The 22,397-nt window shown below is 35.3% G+C and overlaps 1 protein-coding gene across 5 annotated transcripts in view; it reads right to left on the reverse strand.

Annotated features, from left to right (window-relative positions):
• Positions 1–22,397, reverse strand: part of LOC110036704 (uncharacterized protein At1g04910) — a 38,162-nt gene that overhangs the window by 11,699 nt on the left and 4,066 nt on the right. For all 5 annotated transcript variants that reach the window (XM_020741213.1, XM_020741215.1, XM_020741216.1 and 2 more), the window contains 5 exons: positions 21,440–21,521; positions 21,241–21,311; positions 12,840–12,928; positions 12,262–12,385; positions 11,852–12,135 (listed from right to left, as the gene is read on the reverse strand). In XM_020741213.1, coding sequence (XP_020596872.1) covers positions 11,852–12,135; positions 12,262–12,385; positions 12,840–12,928; positions 21,241–21,311; positions 21,440–21,521 — 650 coding nt within the window. The remainder of the gene's footprint in view (positions 1–11,851; positions 12,136–12,261; positions 12,386–12,839; positions 12,929–21,240; positions 21,312–21,439; positions 21,522–22,397) is intronic.

The following is a 22,397-nucleotide window of genomic DNA, read 5'->3' on the forward strand; positions in this document are numbered from 1 at the left end:
TTTTTTATTTTGAGCCAAAATAAGCCAAACACGAGGGAACAAAGAGTTGTTCGTGTTCGGCTCGTTTATAATTCGGGCTTTTAAAAATTTTTGTGGTCGGCTCATTTACTAAACGAACGAGCCTAACACGAGCTATTTAACGAGCTGAACACGAGCTGTTCGCAAACAATGAGCTTCTTTGACAGCCCTATACTCAAATGATTTGCTCCTTCACATTGATCACAACTTTTTCTCAACCATTCAATCTCTACTATGATCAATATTGTCATGACCTGCATGCACTTCAACACCTAAACTTGACGCCTTCGATCCTAGTCATCATTCCATTACCCAATGATCAATCCCAACTGCAACCACGACTCTCTCCAATTGTGTCTTCATGCATTGCATCACGACTGCAATGATTGCATCTATCTCCTACACTTGTCGCAAGTTCTACTCACATTCTATATTCTCACCTGCTAGTTCATCAAGTCAGTAACCCCCAATAGGTGCATCATGAATTTTCAAAAAAAAAAAAAAAAAGAAAATAAAGGTGCATCATGTACATTCCTCTATCACAATTTTTTTTGCTTACTTTGCTCAAATCCAAACTAACACACCTACATCCACAAACCCATTTGCACCTTGAATTGCATTTGCAAATCCTATCAGATCCAAATGAAACAAATAAGAAAAAAAAGAAAAAAGGTTAGTCAATTAACAAATATTTCAATCGGGCAGAGTCAACCTACTTATAAGCATAAAGAACTCTAAGCTTTCATATCTTTTTGGAGTTCTGATCATATTTTTGAAGATCTACAATTAGTCTATTATAGATGATTGTGATTTTGTCCCACTTTGATGATTTCTCCTCAAGATAGATTTATCATTTTTTTAGAACTAGCTCTATAGTACAGTTGAAGTCTTCCAATTCTTCCTACAACAAATTTTTAATTCTTTATAATATTTTTGTAGCCCAAGACAATTGATACTAAACAAAAAATAAAGTTTAGATTAATTTGGCTTTATTTTAGTTCTTTTATTTTAAAATTGGATTTTATATTTATTTTAAACTGAAATAACTTTTTGGATAAATTTAGGGACAAATTTAATTTTTTTAATATTTGTAGATCTAATTATATATTTTTGATATAATGTCCTGCTATATACTAATGTTGTTGAATTTAATTTTCTTCTATTGGTTTCCCTTATGGGCATCGTTTCCTTCCCTTGCTCCTAGTAGCGAGGCTTTATTCTCCTTTTTATCATTTCCCTCCCTCCACTTGAGATGTTTATTCATTTATCATTCAACACCTTTTTCTAGCAACCATTTTGAATATCCCCCTACATCAGATTCATTTCCTTTCCATTACCATTGCATTGTATAGAAAAATCTCATTTTTTAAAACGAAGGGTTTTTTAAGGATAATGTTAAAAAGTGATGTTGCATTGGTATAGAAATAAGTCTGAAAATGTTTTATGATATGTTGGATAATAAACAAAATTATTGATATTTATGCTAAACATGATAAAAACACTGTTATTAACAGTCCCAAGCTCGGATGTGAAAAGTAGAGGGTTAGGTTAGGTAATCTACATCCAGCGTGAAACTTGTCGAAAAAAAATCATGACATGAATCTTTTTTATCATTGTGTAAGTGCTAGGGCGTCCCCTGGAAGCGACGCATTGTTTGGCCTGAATATAGTGAAAAGTGTGCAAGGACCGCTACACCGACGCCGGGTGTAGTGTCAAATAAGCAAGGATTCTCATATCACAGATGGATGCGGGTAAAAAAGTTAGTCCATGAAACTAATGAAATTAATATTATGATAGGATCTTGGAATATAAGTACTCTCACAGGTAAATTAATGGAATAAGTTGATGTTATGATTCATAGAAAGATTAATATCTTATGTATTCAAGAAACTAAATAGGTTAGAAAAAAGGCTATAGAGATTGATAACTTAGGTTTAAACTTTGGTATTCTGGTAAGAGTCACACTAGAAATGATATAGGTGTAATTAGATAAAAGTTTGAAAAATAATATTGTAAAAATTAATAGAGTTGGAGATAAAATTATAGCCCTTAATATTATCATTGATACTAAGATTTTTAATATCATAAGTGCTTACGCTCCTCAAGTAGGTTTAGATATATGGTCTAAAAATAAATTTTAAAATAACTTATAAAACTTAATACAAATGATACCTCTTAAAGAAAAAATTTTTATTGGAGGAGATTTAAATGGACATGTTGGTAAAGTGATAGAAGATTTTAGAAATATTCATCGTAGCTATGGTTTTGGAGTGACTAATGAATAAGGTAGAGTCATTTTAGATTTTGCTTTAGCGTATGATTTTGTTAATACTAACACTTTATTCAAGAAAAGAGAAGCATTTTATTATTTATAAGAATAGATTTAATAAAACACATATTGATTATTTTCTTATGAGAAGAAGTGATCGTTGAGATTGTAAAGATTATAAGGTCATTCCAAGTGAGAATTTAAGTACCCAACATCGTTTATTAATTCTAGATTTTAAAATGAAGAGTTGTAAGATAAAGAATAATAAGATTCATCATCGTAGAATTATATGAAAAAACTTAAAAGACACAAATAAAATAATTTTATGAATAAAATTCAAGATTTCAAAATTTGGGATTTTCACAAAAAAGCAAATGTTATGTGAGATAAAGAATCAAACACTATTAAACAAGTGACAAAAGATGTACTCAGAGAATAAAAAAAAAGTTTCTATAAATAAAAAAAGTTGACGGTGGAATAATAATGTGCAAGTGATCATTAAATGTAAAAACTTAGGAGACTGAGAAAAATATCAAACGACCCGCAGAGAGTCTAAAAGAACAATCTGTGATGCTAAAAATTCTGCTTTTGGTGATCATTATAATAGTTTAGATATTAAGGATAGTGAAAAATATATGTATAAACTAGTCAAACTAAGAGAAAAGAAAAGTAAAGATTTAACTAGAGTAAAGTGTATTAAAGATGAAAATAAAAAAAGTTATTTTCTTAGAAAAAGATATTCAACATAAGTGGGTGAGTTATTTTGATAAACGTTTTAATTAAGTTTCTGAAAATACAAACGATCTTAGTAATCTTAATATCGTTAATAATAAAAAAACGCTTTATTGTTGTCGTCACATTAATAAAAAAGAAGTTGAGGAGATTTTAAAGAAAATTAAGGGTGAAAAGTTTGTAGAACCTGATGATATCCCAATTGAAGTAAAGAAATATTTAAGAGATTTGGGAGTTTCATGGCTTACTAAACTCTTTAATATTATTTTAAAAACTAAAAAAATGTCTGAGTGGAGGAAGAGCACTTTGGTCCCCATTTTTAAGAATAAAGGTGATGCACAAGACTGTGCAAATTATAGAGGAATTAAGTTGACGTGTCATACTTTAAAATTATGAGAGAGGGTAATTGAACATAGGTTAAAACGTATTACAAAGATTTCTCATAATCAACTTGGATTTATGCGCAGGACTACTATGGAAGCCATACATTTATTGAGAGGTTTGATGGAGAAGTTTAGAGATAATAAGGAGGATCTACATTTGATTTTATTGATTTAGAAAAAGCTTACGATAAGGTTCCAAGAGATATCCTTTGGAGAGTTCTTGAAAAGAGAAGTGCTGATATGACTTATATTCAAGTCATTAAGATATGTATACTAGAGCTGTTATTTGTGTATGAACTGAGGTGGATTGGCCAAATATTGTCTTATTTCTGTGGATTACATCAGGGATTGTCTTTAAGCCCATATGTTTTTGCTTTAGTTATGAATGGTCTTACTGAACATTTACAGGAGGATGTACCTTGGTGTATGCTTTTTGTTGATGATATCCTTCTCGAGGATAAGACAATTAAAAGCCCAGGAAAAACTTGAATTATGGAGGTCTACATTGGAGTCTAAAGGCCTTCATTTGAGTAGAACTAAAATTGAAACATAGAACGTGGAATGTAATTTAAGTAGTAGTAGCTCAAGAGACAGAAGTGTAACTTTGGGTGATCAAATTATTAAAAGGTGTGAACAATTTAAATATATTGGGTTTGTTTTTCAAAGCGATGGTGATATAGATGGGGATATTAATAGTAGAATTCAAGTTGGTTGGTTGAAGTGGAGGAATCCATCAGGCCTTTTGTGTGATAGAAAAGTACCGCTTAGCCTGAAAGGAAAATTTTATAAGATGGTGGTGAGACCTGCAATGCTTTATGGCGCTGAATGTTGGCCTTTAAAAGAGAAGCATAATACTAAGTTAAGTGTTGTCGAGATGAGAATGATATGGTGGATGAGTGGCTTTACACTTAGACACAAAATACGAAATGAATATATCCATGATACGGTTAGTGTAGCTCCTATGACAGACAAAATTTGAGAAAGTCCTCTTAGATGGTTTGGTCACATTAAACGTCGACTATCTGATGATACGATTATGAGAGTAGATGTTTTAGATTCGACTTATGTTAAGAAAGGTAGAGGTAGACCTAGGAAAACTTAGATTTATTTTATAAAAAATGATCTTAATTTATTAGAACTAAATGAAAATATGACACTAAATAGAATGCAATGGAGAAAAAGGATTCATGTAGCTGACTCCACGTAGTGGGATTAAGGCTTTGTTGTTGTTGTTGTTGTTGTATGTTAAACATGGTAAAAAAAATAATTTTAATATAGACGAGCAAAACTATGAAGACTAAATTAAAGAATGATTATATAAGAGAAATGATTTGGTCATATATAATAAAGATGAGATAAGTGAAAGAAATAATAAAAAAAAGATGAAAGTATACAGTTTAGACAAGAACTATCAAGGCAAGAAAAAACAAAACTACTAGATTGGTATAAAATTCATATTGAAATATAATAAAAGAAAATGAGTAGACATAAGATAGCATGAATAGAAATTGTCCGAACAATTTATAAAAAGAAAAATTTAACAAAATAGGCAGCATACAATTGAAATGAATAATTAACGAGAATTCAGAGATCCGACTCTAAGTAGCTAAAATAAATGAGATTATAGTAAAAAAAGTGTTAAAGAGTTAAATGTTACTCGGGATGACTTTTATATTTTGTTTTTATTTTTATTTTATTTTGTTTGAATTGAAATAAAAAATGTTGGTATGTTAACATAAAATTTAATTGTTTTTAAAAACAACCAAAAAATGTAAAAAATATTTTGAGAGTTTGTAAAAGAAAAAGCTGACTATAAATATAGTGGTGTAAACAAGTCGAGCCTGAGAAAGGCTAAGTCATGTTCATGTCCGACTCTTTTTTTTTTTTATTCATGTTCTGCTTTGTTGTTGTTGTTGCTGTATTCATGTTGGTATGTTAACATAAGAAAAAACCCCCACTTAGTGGGATTAAAGCTTTGTTGTTGTTGTATTAGTGTTCTGCTCGTGTTCGAAATGGCTCGCTAAGGGCTTATTTGTGTTCAGCTCAATTCAGCCAAGTTTGTTTGAACTATCTTGTATTTGAGCTCAAAGACTAAAAAATATGATTAATTATTTTATTATTATTACATTAAAAAATAATTATTTTTAACTGAACCAAATTCAAAATATGGAAAAGGTACATTTTTCTTGCATTAAAGAGCTTATTTTCTACTATTATAAGGCATTTCTCACAGCAACATCCTCTCCTTCCTAATGAGGGACAAAAGGAAGCTTGAATTATGTGCGGTCTCCCCTCCCCATCGGTACGACAGGCCGTGGGACAAACTCCAATTTTTAGGAGAATTCACATGCATACTAGCCTAATCCTAGGTATTTACATTTAAGTGGTGCAGAATTTTTAGCATTTTTAGGAGAATTTTAAATACGAGCCAGCCAAAGACTATGTATTTACACATTTAACACCCATTAAGAAATGGGGGGTACAGCAATGGTCGGCTTTATTTTAGGGATATTTACATACATACCACCAAATCCCATGTATTTACATATCTAACATCTACTTATATTTTTTCTAATTGTACCATCGAAATAATTTAAAAAAAATAATAGTTTAAATACATATAAAAAATCAATATAAAAAGATATAAATAAATATTCTTATTTAATTATTTAATTATTTCAAGCCGTTTATTTAAAGAACGAATCAAACATGAACTATTTAATGGACCGAACACAAACTTTTAGCGAACTATGCTTTTAAAATAACATAAAAAAAAAATTTAAATGAACCAACACAGGCCCCAAGTAATTGAGCTCATCTAAAAAAAGATCCCAACAATGAGATCTTATAATTATTTCAGATATGCAAAAGGGAGGATGAGAAGCATTCAAAAATGAATTTAAAGAATTTCTGCAGGTTCAAGCATTCCTCAAATGATACAAGTATATCATGCAAATCTTAAACAGAGGTCCGGTATCTAGCATTAATAACAATGTAATAATGCAAGCGCAGAAAGAGCTATATTAGAGAAAAAAGGTTATCAGAATTAAAAGTTTTGGAAATGGATATGCTATCAATATATAGTAACAGGACAAGAAATTAGTTTTTAAAGAGATTGAAAGGATTTGTTTGTATATTTAATCAGCAGTCAAAAGCAATGGTTAGGGACTCATGAGCAGTTAAAGATGATTCACTGCGGAAGTAATAAAAATTGGATTTAAGTAAACATAACTCAAATTTTTGCATTAAGAATTTGAAATTAATCAATAGAAAGGGACCACACATAGTATTTAAAAATAGAAAAACATTTTACTGTTAAAGGTTAAGTACCCTTGGAACTGACTTATCTCACAACTTAGCACTCAGCTTCTTAAGTTTCTCACCATATTAATCGAGACTAGCAGCTTTCTGTTGAGGTTGTAATGAAAACATGACATCATAATTTTGAACACATGCACTAACTTTAAGACGTTTATACTTTATTCTTGTTTTATTTTACAAGGGCAAAAGAAATGAATACAAATAACTTCAACCTCAAGTTAAAAAGACACCCTTCTGGTCAGCCACCCAATCAAAAATGTTCAGCATAATACCCACAAACCATGATGCTCACATTGACAGGTATAATGGTAACAGTTGCACTATGTTCTTGAAAAAGGCCACTACAGCAATGCTGCCAGTAACTGTTATGGCTGCATGATGATTGATGTTAGAGTTTGTGACCCTTGCTCTGTTGATCTTGGATCGAAAAGTTTGCAGTGCCACATGGTGCAATTTAACTTATGGGAAACCTCATGGTATTAATTTTCCACTCACATATTGCCACGGGGCTCCTTGGGACTGAACCGACTTCTGAACCGGTTCAACAGAGGAGCCACAGAGGGCCGGACATCATTTTGTTCTACTACTAAATATATGTTATGTTACTGTTATTAGGTTTCAGTTTTTGTTGAGATTTCAGTTTGGACAGCCTCAGGTGTCCTTCCTTTTCCATTCTAAGAATGTATCCGATGGCGAGAAGATGCTTCAGCTGTAACTCCTCCGAGATTGTGTTTATCTTCCCGTTCCTCTCTGCTGACATCTTTCCTGCATCCCTCCCCTTCCTAGTTTCCCATCCTCCAACCCCTAACCCGTCGGGCAGCCACCACAATCCCCTTTCCACCTTACTGTGCCATTAAACCCTCTATGTCCGTCCAGTGTTGCCGCCCTTCTAGCCAGCCACTCTGCTCCCCTTTCCCATCAGACCCGCATCTATCACATGCAATCCTTTTTCCTTTTGCCACCCAGAACCAGGCCAGCCTCCCTCTGCCTCAAGTTATACCCTAGTTTGTGTCATGTTGTGGTTTTCCCTATTTTCAAGTGTTTTGTTTGTAACCTTTTTGAATTTCAGAAATAATATTTACATTCTATGGTGATTTGCGTCAATTTCGGTAACATTTGGTATTAGAGTTAGCATAACCCTAATCTTATCATAAGGCTTCCTAGCATTCGCCTTACCCCTCCACAAAAAATTTTCTTTCATATTTCTAAATAATAGCCATACTTTGACCGAACCCTAAATTCCCCTTGCTGATTTTCATAATCAGCAACCCTGAATCAATTTTTTACACCCTTTCACCTCCCAACTTTAAATCCTAGCCATGTACCCAAGGAGATACATGCCCGATCCTACCTGGTAAGAGATACAATGAGAGATCCTTCGACTTCAACGAAGGCTTGGGAACATTGAGAATGAAAACCGAGGAGGGGGGGGGGGGGGTTGGACTTACCCTCAATGGTGACAGGGAAAGTCAAGGAAATAGAAGAGATGAGCCCTCCCATGGGAGGATTTCAAAGATGAAGAAGAACGATCACAATGCATTGGAATCTAGTATCAGATGAAACTAAATGAAGATCCCACGTATGGAGGACAAAGAATTCAAAATAAAGGTGGATTTACCAAAGTTCGATTGAGGTATGGATTCAGATGATTTTATTAAATGACTACAATCCGTTGAGAGGATCTTCTACAAAATAAAAGGGTAAAGCTTGCAACTATCAAGTTGAGAAAGAGCACATCCTTGTGGTGGGCAACTTCTTGAGGAAGAGCAAAAGAGAAGCTAATGATAAGATTAACATGTCAGGGAAGATGAGAAAGGTGATGCAGAGAAAATACCTACCTCCTCACTATCGTTAAGATATGTTTCTAAAATTTCACCACCTGTAACAAAGAGACCTATCAGTGGTGTAGTTCACGACACAGTTTGATCAGTTGCAGATGAAGTGTGATTTGGTCAGGCCAGAGGAACACACCATAGGTTGAAGCCCATTATTAGTAATGTGGTACAACAAAAACACTATTGGTCACTTGAAGATGTCCAGACCTTAGCCTTAAAAGTGGAGAGGCAGCAAAAACAGAGTAGGCAACCACCACCATTCAGGTAGCCACACACAGTTGGAGGCATAAGCAAGAGCACGCCTCAAGGAGTTGAGAAAATTGGTTCAGAAAAGAACAGAGCTACCCACAGTGAGAAGCTTAAGAAGAGTAGCATGTCAACTACAATCCCCGCCATAAAATGCTTCAGATGCCACGAATTTGAACACATCGTCTCTAGCTGCTTGATGAGTTGAGTTGTGTCTTTTACCAAGCAGGATAGTGTGGAGGAGGTTAGCAACGAGAAGACAGATAAGGGGTGCATTTTCTTCCATAAGATGAAGAGAGCTCATGGTTCAATAAATCCTACAGACCAAGGATACAAGGGAATCAAAATGGTTTTGTCACAACATATTCTACATTCGTTGCATCGTGGACAGGAAGGTATGCGGTCTCATCATTGATGGAGAGAGCAATAAAAACGTGGTGTCTACACAAATGGCGGAGAAGTTGGGTCTCATGACTCAAAGGCACTCACAGCTAGATTCTTTGATGTGGTTGAAGAAAGAGAATGGGGTCAACATTGACCAGAGGTGCTTAGTGGAGTTCTCGATTGGGAGAGCTGCAGGATCAGGTGTGGTATGACGTGGTATCCATGAATGCCTGTCAACTGTGGTTCCCACAGTTGGGGCGACTGTGGAAATTTGACAATAAGACTTAGCACGACGGACTCAAAATCACATACTCTTTCACCAAGGATGGGAAGCGCATCATCCTTCCCTCTTTGATAGAGCCCGAGATCATAAGTGCATCACAATCGATTGTGATGTTCACCAAGGATGGGAAGCGCATCATCCTTCCCTCTTTGATAGAGCCCGAGATCATAAGTGTCCTACTCTCTAGAACAACATCAGTGCGGCCAACTTTGGTGACGACAGAGAATGATAGAATTGTGACGGCAGCTCCAAACACGAGATAGTCACAACAGAGCATTTAAGAACATCACAATCGATACCACCATGACCACCACCACTCCCACTCGGGGAGGTTCAGGCTACCCTCATTTCAAATCAAGGTGAGCAAACCTTGGACTATTTTGGGAAGATTTTGCATAATATGTGTGATGTGTATCTCCAGACGATGGGACCAAGATGGAAGTTTGCTCACAAGTGGAGGGAAATCCTCGAGTGCTTTGGGACACAGTGAAGTCGGTGGGGTTTGGGCGTTATTAGGGCCGCGGTGGAAGATCATTCAACCCAGGGAAATAATAGTCACTCCGTCATCGTCAACGTGTCGACAGAAGCTTCGAAGAATGATGTGAAGCTTCCCTAACCCCATGAGACTAATGCGGGGCTCACCTAAGGTTGAATCGATTCAGCAAGGGAAACACAAGGGGCAAGCCAGCCCTTTGTTTAGCTAGGGTTGCCACCAAAGGGTTGCCACCAAAGTGCGGGGCTCTTCCCCTTCCTATTTATCTACTACTATATATATGTTATTGTCATTAGGATTTAATTTTTGTTGAGATCTTGGTTTGGATAGCCTCTATCGTCCCCGCTTTTCCCTTCTAAGGTTGTATTTGACGACGATAATGTGCTCTGATTGTAACTTGTCCAAGATGATTTTTAACTTCCTCTTCCTGCTTGCTACATCTTTCCTACAATCTTCCCCTTCTCGGTTTACCAGCTGCCAACCCCTCCAACCTGTTGGACAACCACCACAATACCCTTTTCCACCTTATTGTTGTGCCTTCAAACCCTCTAAGCCCATCCAGTGTTGCCACCTTCTGGCCAGGCGCACCTACCAGCTGCAATCCTTCCTCTCGTTGCCACCCACAACCAGGCCAATTAGCCAGCCAATCCCTTCTTTCCCCTCCACAACCAGGCCAGCCTCCCTCAACCTTCAGCCAGCCCGTATTTCTGCCCACCCTCCACAACCAAGCCAGCACCCCTTCCAATTCCTTGCATCGTAGCACCACCTCAACTTATACCTAGTTCATGTTGTGTCATGGTTGCACTATTTTAAAGTGTTTTGTTTGTAACATTTTTTTAATTTCAAAAATAATACTTGTATTTCTATGGTGGTTTGGGTTAACTCCGATATCACATGTGTAATTTGAACCACCAAACCCAAAACTTCTAATACTATTAAATTCTTTTCGATATTGTGAATCTTCTTCTCTGCCAGTGGTTTTGCGGTCTCAACTTTCCCTAAATGTTCATGGTTTCTTGATTTATGCTTGTGATTTCTGACTTCAACTTTATTCTGAGAGTTGGTTACACTCAGTGTAGTTGCAAACATAGAGTAACTTATCAAAAATTTAAACTAAGCATCAAAGTTACTTTACATACAAATACTGTCTTACATCAGTTTTTCACTGGACCAATAGCCTCTGATAATGCATCCATCCTAGTTCTTTCTATGGCACGGCACATGTAACAGCTACAGCAGAAAAAGGCATACCATATAGAATTTGCTAAGACAGGCTTTACAGAAACCCTAATGCGACACCGATGCTGCAGCTTATTAGTGCTAGAAGTCAAAAATACAGCCACCAGCCAAGAAGCAAATGCATGTGCTTGTACTCAAGCCATTCATCGACAGACGCATGGTCATCGTGTCCATTACATACTCGATTTGGAGGAGTTCAAAAATGGATGTGCAGAAAAAACAAGTGTGCAAAAGAGAATGTGTTTGGATATTAATGATATGATGGCTCATTGATGAATTAAATTTCTAGGAGAAAAGTGCCAACATGGTCCCTTGGCTCTTTGTCCAGGATCATTTCAGTCTCATAGTCTATAAAAGCAACAACTTAGTCCCAAGACTCATTTAGGAAGGCTAAAATAGTACTCCCTAGCACTGTTTCAGCCCAATATTAAAAAGCATGAGGATTAATTTGGCACCTTTACAGAATCTTGGACTAAAATGGAATCATGTAAATAGTCAGGGGACTATTTTAGCACTTAAATTCTAGACTTCAGTCCTTCATACACATGATAAAAAGCATTTGTTATGTTTAAAGCACATGGATAGAGATAAAATTTCCACAAATAGTAACAAATTCTACAAATAAGAATTAAGCATAATAGAAGGTACCCTGCGAATGCAAGCATATCCATTTCAAAGCGGAGGTGTATTGACATGAAATGCCCCTGCGTTCGGAGTTTATTAACTATATCATGGCTCAATTTCATAATGTCTGGCTTGAATCTTAGTGCATGATAGTTCACTCTGCATCTTAACCTCTGGAGTTCAGGATTATCGATCTCTTCTGCCAGCCGATGTGAAAAAGGAGTAAGATAAATTGCACCATGCTCCTTCATCTTTTTTAAAGCGTCTGTAGTATACCATTTCAAAGGAGCGTCTCTCGGTGGACGAATCTGGGTGTTAAAAAAATAAAGGTTTAAATGCATGTTAAACAACATTTTTGAATTTTCACACAAATTTATTGTTGATAATTTACTCCTAGAATGAAAATTTAAAACGCAGAACCAACTAAAGTTAACCTGAAAAGCTTTCAACTTCTTGATCTTCCCATGAGAGTTGATTTCAGGAAGCGCTCCAACAATGCGAACATCATAACGTAAAGTATTAATGAAATGTTCAACATCATATATACCTGGAAAACCACTGGATTTATTTATAATAAATTCACATTAGTATGATGTCTGAAAGTCCAGACAGGTATTATGCAAAACAAACTGCGAGAAAAGATTCTTCAAGGGATGTGATAATAAGCCTTCCTAATAAATACATTAATGGTAACTTTCACTTTCAGCACAAATATTTGAGCTCAATTATTTACAAACAAAAATACAAAAAAAAAATGCTAAATAAATCACTAGTTACTAAAAAAAATGTTGCCCAACATAAAAAAGAATGACAATGATTTCCCATAATTTTTCACAAATTACATTGTTGACACAAAGGGTAATATGACTAAAACACCATACATTAGTTTAGAAAACACGATTTTTGTGCTTTCAAGGTATATCTAAGGAAATAAAGATAACAAAATTGAAAGGGAATGGAAGCCAAAACATCTATAGCAAGGCAAATAGACTAGAAACTGGAAATGAAGTACCTTTCATCATGCCAAAAAGAATTGGTATCCAACTCCGGTAACACAAGTGTAGCATTCATGATACGTGCTGCAAGAACGGCATTGCATATCTAAAAAGAAAAGAAAAGATGATAAATTGTTCGCTCAAAAAATGTCGGAGGATTAAACTATAGAATGCATAGAAACATATTTCCCTTTTTAACTTGAAGGCTGCACGCCTCTTAAAATATAAATATATCAATAAAGAATTCATATAGAGACAAGAAATGCATTTTCAATCTAACATGTTTGTACAGTACAAATTTCCTTCCAAAATGTGTCTTCCAAATGGTGAGTTGTCCGTTCTCTGTCTCTATCATACAGTATGTGCTCCTAAGCGCTTACATCAATGGAATGCGTTTCAGTTCTGCCTTCCTCCTCTCTCTCAGCACACACGTACAGAAACAATCCACTCCCAATCAACAATCTTTGTGTAAGGGCAGAAGTGTTAGTTCAAGCGTATGTCTAACTGGGTGCGCTTGCACAATTCTTGAAAGCAAAGAAAAAAGTACGTAATATTTTTAAACAATTTACAGATCAATACTATATTTAAATTATTAAAATTATTTTTTTAGATTATTAGTATTATTAAATTCTTAATTTATTAGAACTAAATGAAAATATGACACTAAATAGGACGCAATGGAGAAAAAAGATTCGTGTAGCCGACCCCACGTAGTGGGATAAGGCTTTGTTGTTGTTGTTGTAGTAGTATTATTATTATTAAATTCTACAAAAAACATAATCAAGATAGAAATAATACACTATAATACCTAAAATAAAAATTACTTCACATTTTATTCAACTTAATTATACTTTTTAAAATTTTTTTAAAACATAATAAACATATTTTTTTTATTTATTTGAATAAAATATTAAAAATTATTTAGCAAAATTATACTTCAAATTATTTTGGTATTTTATAATTTTTAATTATAAAATATAATAGATGATTCATTGGCAAATTTATCATTCGATACGAATCTCGAGGAATTTTACGGTTACAAATGTTTTAAATTAAATTAAAAATCATCCACAACTCTGATTTTAATAAATTTACAATCAAATTAACCAGCTTGACAAGAAGAAACCATTGACACCAAAACTGATATAATCTAAGTCAAATCAAGCTCATATCAAGTTGTTAAGCTATTTTTTAAGGTTTTGGTTGGTTAATTGGAAGTTCAAATAGGCTCCAAATTTGACAATCTTATAGTCTAATTGAGTGTTTCGATGAGACAAATACAGCAAGCTTGGGATTACTCAATTTCAATGTTAGTAAGGCACTTGAATATCTAGAAATCATCAGGTAAGGGAAATTACTCTGGGTCGTTCGATAGAGTGGTCTAAATTCATACAGTATTTAAGGAGGATGTCACTACCAAAATTTATAAATAGAGCCCCACTTTATGAAAGGGGGGTTAGACCAAAACTTTGACCTGGAGGAGGTGAAGAAGGAATCATTTTTCATAGTTATTCTTGATCGAAGACCTAGTGAAGTTGCATACCACCTTCGACCACCTCCCATCACCCACTGTAGACCGTTGTCGCCCACCCCCTACTTGTCGCATTTAGTGAACCTAGCGAAGTAACGACGTATGTTGCAGTGAAGCACTTTGCGGAGTAAGAACATACGTTACAAAATAACAAAACATCATGTGAAGTAATGACGTATGTTACGGAGTAACAAAGCACCGTGCGGAGTAACGAAGCATCGTGCTGAGTAACAAAGCATGTGCAAAGTAACAAACATCCTATGGAGTAACGCAGAGTCATAAATACCATCCAACGGCGTACCTCGCATCTCTACCGATAACTCTCAGTAACAATTGCTCTCGACTGTTATGCGCATGGACATTATACTTGGAGAAACATTTTACCTTTTCTTAATTGTGGGATAAGTGTTCATATTTGTACTTGAAAACTAACAGTTGATTATTTTGACTAGACTAGACCCCCGTGGTTTTTTCCCTTTTCAGGGTTTTTTCAAATAGAAAATGATAGTGTATTCTCTTGATACTTCCCTTTTATCTATGTGATGGATTTTTATACAACGCTAAAATACTAAATTACTACACTATGGATTTTTAGGCACGCAAAAGTTTGACGTCATCTGTGGGAACGACAATTGCATCATCAAAGCAATTATAAAACTTGCAAAATGGCCAATAAATGCAATACTAATAACAACGGAGCATCTCATACCAACGCCCACCACTCCAAGGGGCAATCACGAAGCCATGGACGCCATGCATCTTCTTCCCTTCACGAAAGGCATTATCTTGCTGGCAAAGGTGCCTCAAGCCCATCCTTGAAAGATCAGGTGGGAAAAATGGAGGAGTCTCAGCACGAGATTATTCAACTCCTATGAAAGGGTCAGCAGTCGATGTCTACACAGACAGGCGGGATCTACTTATCATAAGGTTAACAGCCCATAGAGAATCCCCACATGAGTATACTCGCACTGAGCCTCCTCTCTATTATGATGGGATTCCTCCTCTGATAGGCCAATATGCCGATCACTTCGATAACCCGAGTTCCACACATCCATCCCGTGCAACAAGATTGTCCAGTAACCCTTCTGATGCTCACGGAAAATTTGGCTCAGACACACGATACTGGCACTCCCAATGATGCAATCCGCGATGAACTGCGGCGTTTGGTCCATGAAAATTTCCCTCTAAGAGATAGGGAACATTTCATCGCTCGTCGCATTTTTCAAGTGTCTTTACCCTTGACCGAGATAGTCCTTCAACTCCCCATCCCAACAAGCTTCAAGCTTTCGAATATTCTCCTATGATGGAGTATCCAACTCTTACAAACAAATTGACTATTACCGAGCCATCATGCACATCCAGCAGGGTTCCGATTCGCTTCTTTATTAAGTGTTTCCCGCCACTCTCAAAGGTCAGACTTGCACGTGATTATACTCTCTACCGGAAGGGACTCTCCACACCTTCAATGAACTCACTAGAATCTTTTTGGACTAGTTCATAGCAAACCGAATGATCGTTATAGACGCATCTCATCTTTCAAGAATTCATCAAAATGAGAGAACTTTTTAAAGAATACTTTCGAAGATTTTCCACTAAAGCAAGTCAAATTTCAGGGTGGATCCATAATTACTAATGGGACATTTTTTTTAAGGGCTCTGCATAGGACTTTTCTACTTACCATTAATGCAGGAGATAATCCACTCTTACACTGACCTCATTCGTAGTGTGAAAGCACAATCACTACAGATAAGGCTATCAACACACAAAGAGCAATTACTCTTCTTATCATAATGAAAAAAATTTTTCAAAGGATGACTAACTCTATCCAATTCATTATTGTCAAGTCAAAGGTGGCATATAATGTTACCTATCTTTGGAAGACCCTTTCAATCTATTTTTAGTATTGTCACTTTTGTACATTAACATCCTAGCATGTGTTCTCTCGCCCCGATGCTTAGAAAGAACTTGGCACAACCCTGTCTTACTGATACTCCACATAATATAAACCGTGATGAGCTACGAAGAGTTCCTCTTAAGGTCAACAATCATTTCTTAACTCACCATAATTTTCAAGGTTCTTCATCCTTAACCGAGATAATCCTTTAGCACCCCTTCCCACAAGCTTCAAGTTCCCATGCACTGACTCAGATGAGGGGGGAAACCTTCACTACAACTAAAAAGCAGTTCATGTCAATCTATTGGACACAATTTTGAATGGCAAGTCTTCCGGCCTTTAGACATCAAACCAATGAGAACTAATTTTAGATCGTGAGGTAATTTTAACTACCACTTTGAATGATCACTCATCTAAGCATCTTAGACATGACCACAATTGAACAAGTCATCCACATTCAAAATGAAATTATCAACTACATCAGTCCCTAGCTGAACTTCCACTCTCACAATGAGGATGTACCCATGACCTCAAAAGAGCAGTAACGATATAAATACAGACCAATTTCACCTTTTGATTTAGGATCCATGCGGCAATCGACCTTTCCCAATCAGAGTATAATCGATCACAGGAGACTTCAATTCGAACTCTTTCATACAGGTTGCGTCGCAGAGTAATCCGACAAATAACATTAGATAGAACAAAAATCGTTGGTAGATTTTCTTCGACGTCTTCCATGCAGGCTAATGTTCTAACAGACAACGTCAAATAGATCAAACATCCTTGATAGATTTTATTACATCTCTTTCAAACAAGTTAACGTTTCAAGTAATGTTGTAATGAAGAGCCCTCATATAGGTTAACGTCACCAATAACACTCCAACAAACAACCATGGATAGACAAAAAATCCTTCATGGATTTTATTTAACTTCTTCCACACAGGTTAATGTTGTCGAGTAAGATTTCAACAAATAACCTCAAACCAGTCAAGCACCCAAGATGGATAGAGATTTTAAATAGAAATTTCCGCTTGTAAAGTTATTGATATATTGTACCTCGAATTGCATATCTCTAAGGTCTTGAAATCCAAGCATCCATGGTATTTCATCTTCACTAATCTGGAGAGAGATCAATAGTTGTCGTAGTTTTGATATATTTCTCACGAAATCCCCAAATATTTTGCGCGAAGAAATCATACAAGCCAGTGTTATAGTCTTCTTTGTGCGAAGATCCAATACTTTTCTCCATAATGATTCACAAACATGTGCAGCACTAATAAACTAGCTCAATCAGGATAAGATATCTGACATCAACTTAGGGTATGTTTTGAGCAGTTGCAGTTGTTTGAAGAAACAGTTGTGAAACTGCTCCAGAAGAAACTGGTTATCAAAAAACTACAATGACCATTACAAATTTATGTTATTTTCAAAAAGACCGCCGCTTTCTAGTAACCACCACACTTTAACGTCTTGATTTAAAAAAAGTAATTTTCTACCACAGAAATTTCTAAAAAGCAGTAAGAAAACAGTTTCTCAAACAAAACTGAAAAGCAAAGCAATCAGAAAGGTATCCGAAACAAATCCATAGACTCGTGTTTTCTAAAATAGCTTATAAGTCAGATGACTATTGTCGTCGTCCGACAAGAGAGTTGTGAAATGCAAACTCCAACAACTTCCATAATTTCCATCAACTAGGTCACCGGTGGAAATTACAGAACAACCTACAAACTTGCCTCATAAATGTCAATATATCTCGAAGGCTAGATCAGTCAAAGTTAATAATTTCACCACCATGTAATTCATTAAGTAAAATTTCTTCTGAAATAATATCAAGTCATCCTCCGTAAGGATTCTGATATTTCCTTTGATTTTCAAGAAGATGAGATTCCCTGGACATCAGCATATCGAAGCACAAAAAATACCCACCATAAAGCGCAAGAGCAGTGCCAAAAGAAACTTCAAAGATAAAGTTATACTAGCATAAAGGAGGTATAAAAATTGACCAAAAGAACTTTGCGAGGTGTTCGACGCCAGCACAGAAAGAGGCACAATAGTAGTTCAAGGGACTCAAGACATTTTAAGGATAAACTGTGCCTTCTCCCCTTACTTTTAGGCCCATTTATAGGCAAAAAAACCAAGAAACTCCCAAAAATAGCCCAAATCTGGACCAACCCGCAGCCCATACAAAAGCCATCTGATTTCACGCAATCGAACAAAAGAAAGGCATGATCCATGTTAAATCTCGTGACCCTCGCCGTTTCGATCGCACGATCAACGTGATTTTATGCAGCAAGGGGTGTCACACGATCTAGCGGCACAACCCATTTGCGCCTTCTTTTAGTCCCACACAGTTGACCCAGCCCGCCTGAAGTCAGCTGTCCTGCTCGTCGACCTGTGACCCTCTGATGATCCACAACAAGTCGATAACCCGCAACACTCGCTCCTCCACTGGTGCTACCCCCCTGCTTTTGCCACTGTCGGTCGTCAGAGAGAGGGCACCGCCACCAGAAAAAAAAATGTTTTTAATTTTTTTGGATTTTTTATCTAATTTTTAATATTTTGATAATTTTCAAACAAACAAACAAAATTGCCTATTAATTAAGTAGGTAACTGATACGCCATCAAAAAATTTATTAATCAACACAAATCTAGAGGCATTTTTTGGGTTAAAAATATTCTGATTTAAATTAAAATTATTCGAATGTTATTATAATTTAGAAGTACAAGTATTTACAGACTTGTTAATAGCTCATCATACATATTTAAACATTGAAATAAAAATGAATGATAGAAGAGAAAATGTAAATCAAAGGCATTCTAACTTGATTTAAATTACACACGATGAATAATAATTTTTCATTGGTTGGTACTAGTGCCCATTTGGGGCAGCTTATAGGAGCAGGCGGCATTTTGAAAACGCAGTCGCGCCGTTTAATTCGTGAATTCGGGAAGTTTATTGAGAAACAACTTTTTTGATTCTTTAATAGACAGGGTCAGGGATTCGACTGCGCATCCCACGTCTTGATTTCACGTCTCGACGGGTTATTCCTTCTGTGCCCTTCAAAGTTGTCTGTCTCCTCCCTCGCTCGATCTCTCTCGCCTACCTCAATTCCACCTCTTCAGGTATCGCCCGAAGCCATCACCTACCTTCCCTTTCATCCTCCTTTCGACTCTGAAACCCTAGCTGGGAAGGCAATACATCTGGAGCAAATGAAATCCATCACGGAAGGATTTTAATCCGGTTTAGGAATGCTTTGGAGAGTGCTTCAGAGAGCGTCATGCTTCTCTTGTTTGATGCTGGAGCAGCTTGGATTGCCCGCTCGTCTACGGGAAGCCGTTATCGATGTGTTTCGTCGGTTCAGAGAAAGCAGATGGATCTGCATGATGATGGGAATAAGGTGAATCTGAGCCTTCCCACTTCCATCGTCTTGTTTCAAGGGAATGTTTGTTGCATGTTTTCAGGCGAGATTTAAGAGGCTATTTTGCACAAGGCTTTGAGCAGGATTAAAGAAAGGTTTGTTCAATCTTGACAAATAGTTTTATTTTTATTTTTATATTTTTATTTTTAAAAATGTTAAATCATACAGTACGCGTAAATCCTGCTTTTTTGGTGTTTTTACTTATTTTTTAGTACGGTTTAATTTAAATCTATCCAAATTATAAAAATGACTTGTTTGTTTTTAGGCATTCCTAAGGTTTTATATTATTTATTTTCTCAAAATCATTGAAATAATGATGTTTGGCTTTATTTTGTGATCATCATTAATAAAGGTTGGGCATTGGTATATGCCTTTGTATAACGTGTTAGGTGCTCAATTTTTTGTTTCTTTGATGCACTTTTTGTAAATATTTCTTATCATATACACAAAAATATTATGTATGCAGAGGGATAGAATTGTCATTTATCCAGAAGCAGCTGCAAATCAATTATTTTCCAAACACACAAACTAAACAAACAGTTAGTTTATCCGGATCAGTTGTTGATCAACAGCTTATCAAGATAAGCTGCAGTTGTTCCAAACAAAACCTTAATAACTGAAAAATTTACTTTCATTGTCCAATAATCTGTTCTCCTCTTTAAAATTTCAAATTTCTAGGCCGGGTTGTGCCAATTTATTCTCCAAAAAGAACTTGAACAAGTACAATTATCTTGGAGCATGCGAAGCAGCTCTTGCTTTGGATGGAAGATCATACGGTACTACTTGCAAACAAAAGTATTTTCAGCATATTTGTAGGTTTAGAGCTAAGAAATGATAAAAAAATTTCATCCTAAGTTTAAGCATACCAGCAGCCTTCTAATTTAGACCATATATCTGATCCTTTAAATTTTATTTGAATAATGGAAGAAACAAAATAAAACTCAATCAAACTCAGCACGGTGCATACTTTTTACTTTCGTGCAAGTTTAAATAGCATTATTTGACCGCATTCAAATCAACCTTGACACATACTACGAGAATATCAAATTTTCCATAAATTTTATGGTGTTATATTCCCTACGCACTTATATAAAAAGACAATAAGAAAGTATGAGAGAGAAACTGAGTCATTGAAAGGTAGCCAGTTTGTAGTCGGTCAGTCTCAGCATGCCATATTTTGAAAATACCTGGGCTATCCCTGTAATATAACTTATGAAACCCCTATGGCATATCATGCCATTAACAAAAAATTAAACTCATAATATTAAATAAGACAGAATAATATGAATGAAATGAAATTTAAATGATGCCAATTAATCAATTATTAGTTAGGCTCCATAATGCCATATCGATTGGTTTCTAAACTTATTCGTCAACAGAATACCATAAAAAAATAAGAAAGAAAGGGTGGGTGGTTTCTCGTAACAACTGAAATTCAATAAATTGGTCACACAATGTACTAATGCTGCCAATGATATGCAATTAATTTCAAAAGGAAGAATAAATAAATTTACATACCCTGACTAATGGCCACAATCTAGAATTGAATAAATAAATTTAAGAAAATCTCATACCGCAGTGCGTTGCTGATTTAAACCACCATTACAACGAACTCTCAAATAGCCATTGCTCTCAGTTGGAGGGGCTATAACATGAAAGTCCAGATAAAACAAATATTATTATTTTGGCAACATGGACTAAGAAGAGGCTTTAAACGTAAATAATGTAATTTCAAAAAATTATAATCTCAAAAGCACAAGTAAATTTACATACAAGGCCAATAAGACCGGGGAGCAGATGATGGTCTCCAACCAGCAGCAGAAGCAGTGCTCCAAAGCTTATTAATATCAATATCCTTCAAATAAAGACACAAAAATCAAACCAGAATTACTATAAGTGCAAAAAAGGTAAACAACAACTTACCAAAGTATGTTTAGTTCATCAACCACATTAAGAAAATGAGAATGTATAAAATTAATCGATAAAACAAGAATTCTTTATAGTTCAAAAGTTTAGCCGCGAGCTAAGGGTTTAAATAAGTCAAGTACAAAAGTTTAGCCGCGAGCCCAGTGTTTACTCGTCTTCCTTCAAAAATTTGTTTGTTCGAAATCAATTCATGTTTTACATAGTTCATGAATAGCAATTCGTGTTTGACTGGATTCAAATTAGTTTGTTTGTTTACAGCTTATGTTCAAATCAAATTTATCTTGAATGATTTAAAAAATAATAATTTTTTGGGAAATTTACAAACATATAACATATATATTATGTATTTACATATCCAATACCTTAAGTTTGATATTTACATTTACAATATTTTAATGCATAACCTATTCATGAAAAAGTTTATTTCCTTTTTAAAGTTAGTCATAGTGGTATTTTTGAAGTGATATTAAAGCTTTCGGTGTTGTATGTAGACAAGAAAGATTAGGTGTTAGAAACTTAAATACATAAAACTGTGTGGTATGTAAGGATTGTAAAAAATATTATATATTTACTCATTGAATTAATTCAAGTCAAAACAGGCATAACACGATTGATCATATATCTTTCCAAATTTATAGTAGAGTTTAAATCTAAATCAAAAGGTTACCTGCATTGCGAATCTGAAAGCTTAATGAAACTAACAATACCTTACCAAATGCATCGTAAAATATAGCACGCATGACATTATAATATTGAAGCAAGGCACACAAGACTGCTTAAATCAAAATTACACAAGGAGAACATG

Source organism: Phalaenopsis equestris, unplaced genomic scaffold (genome assembly GCF_001263595.1).
Source record: "Phalaenopsis equestris unplaced genomic scaffold, ASM126359v1 Scaffold209888, whole genome shotgun sequence".
NCBI classification, from domain to species: Eukaryota; Viridiplantae; Streptophyta; class Magnoliopsida; order Asparagales; family Orchidaceae; genus Phalaenopsis; species Phalaenopsis equestris.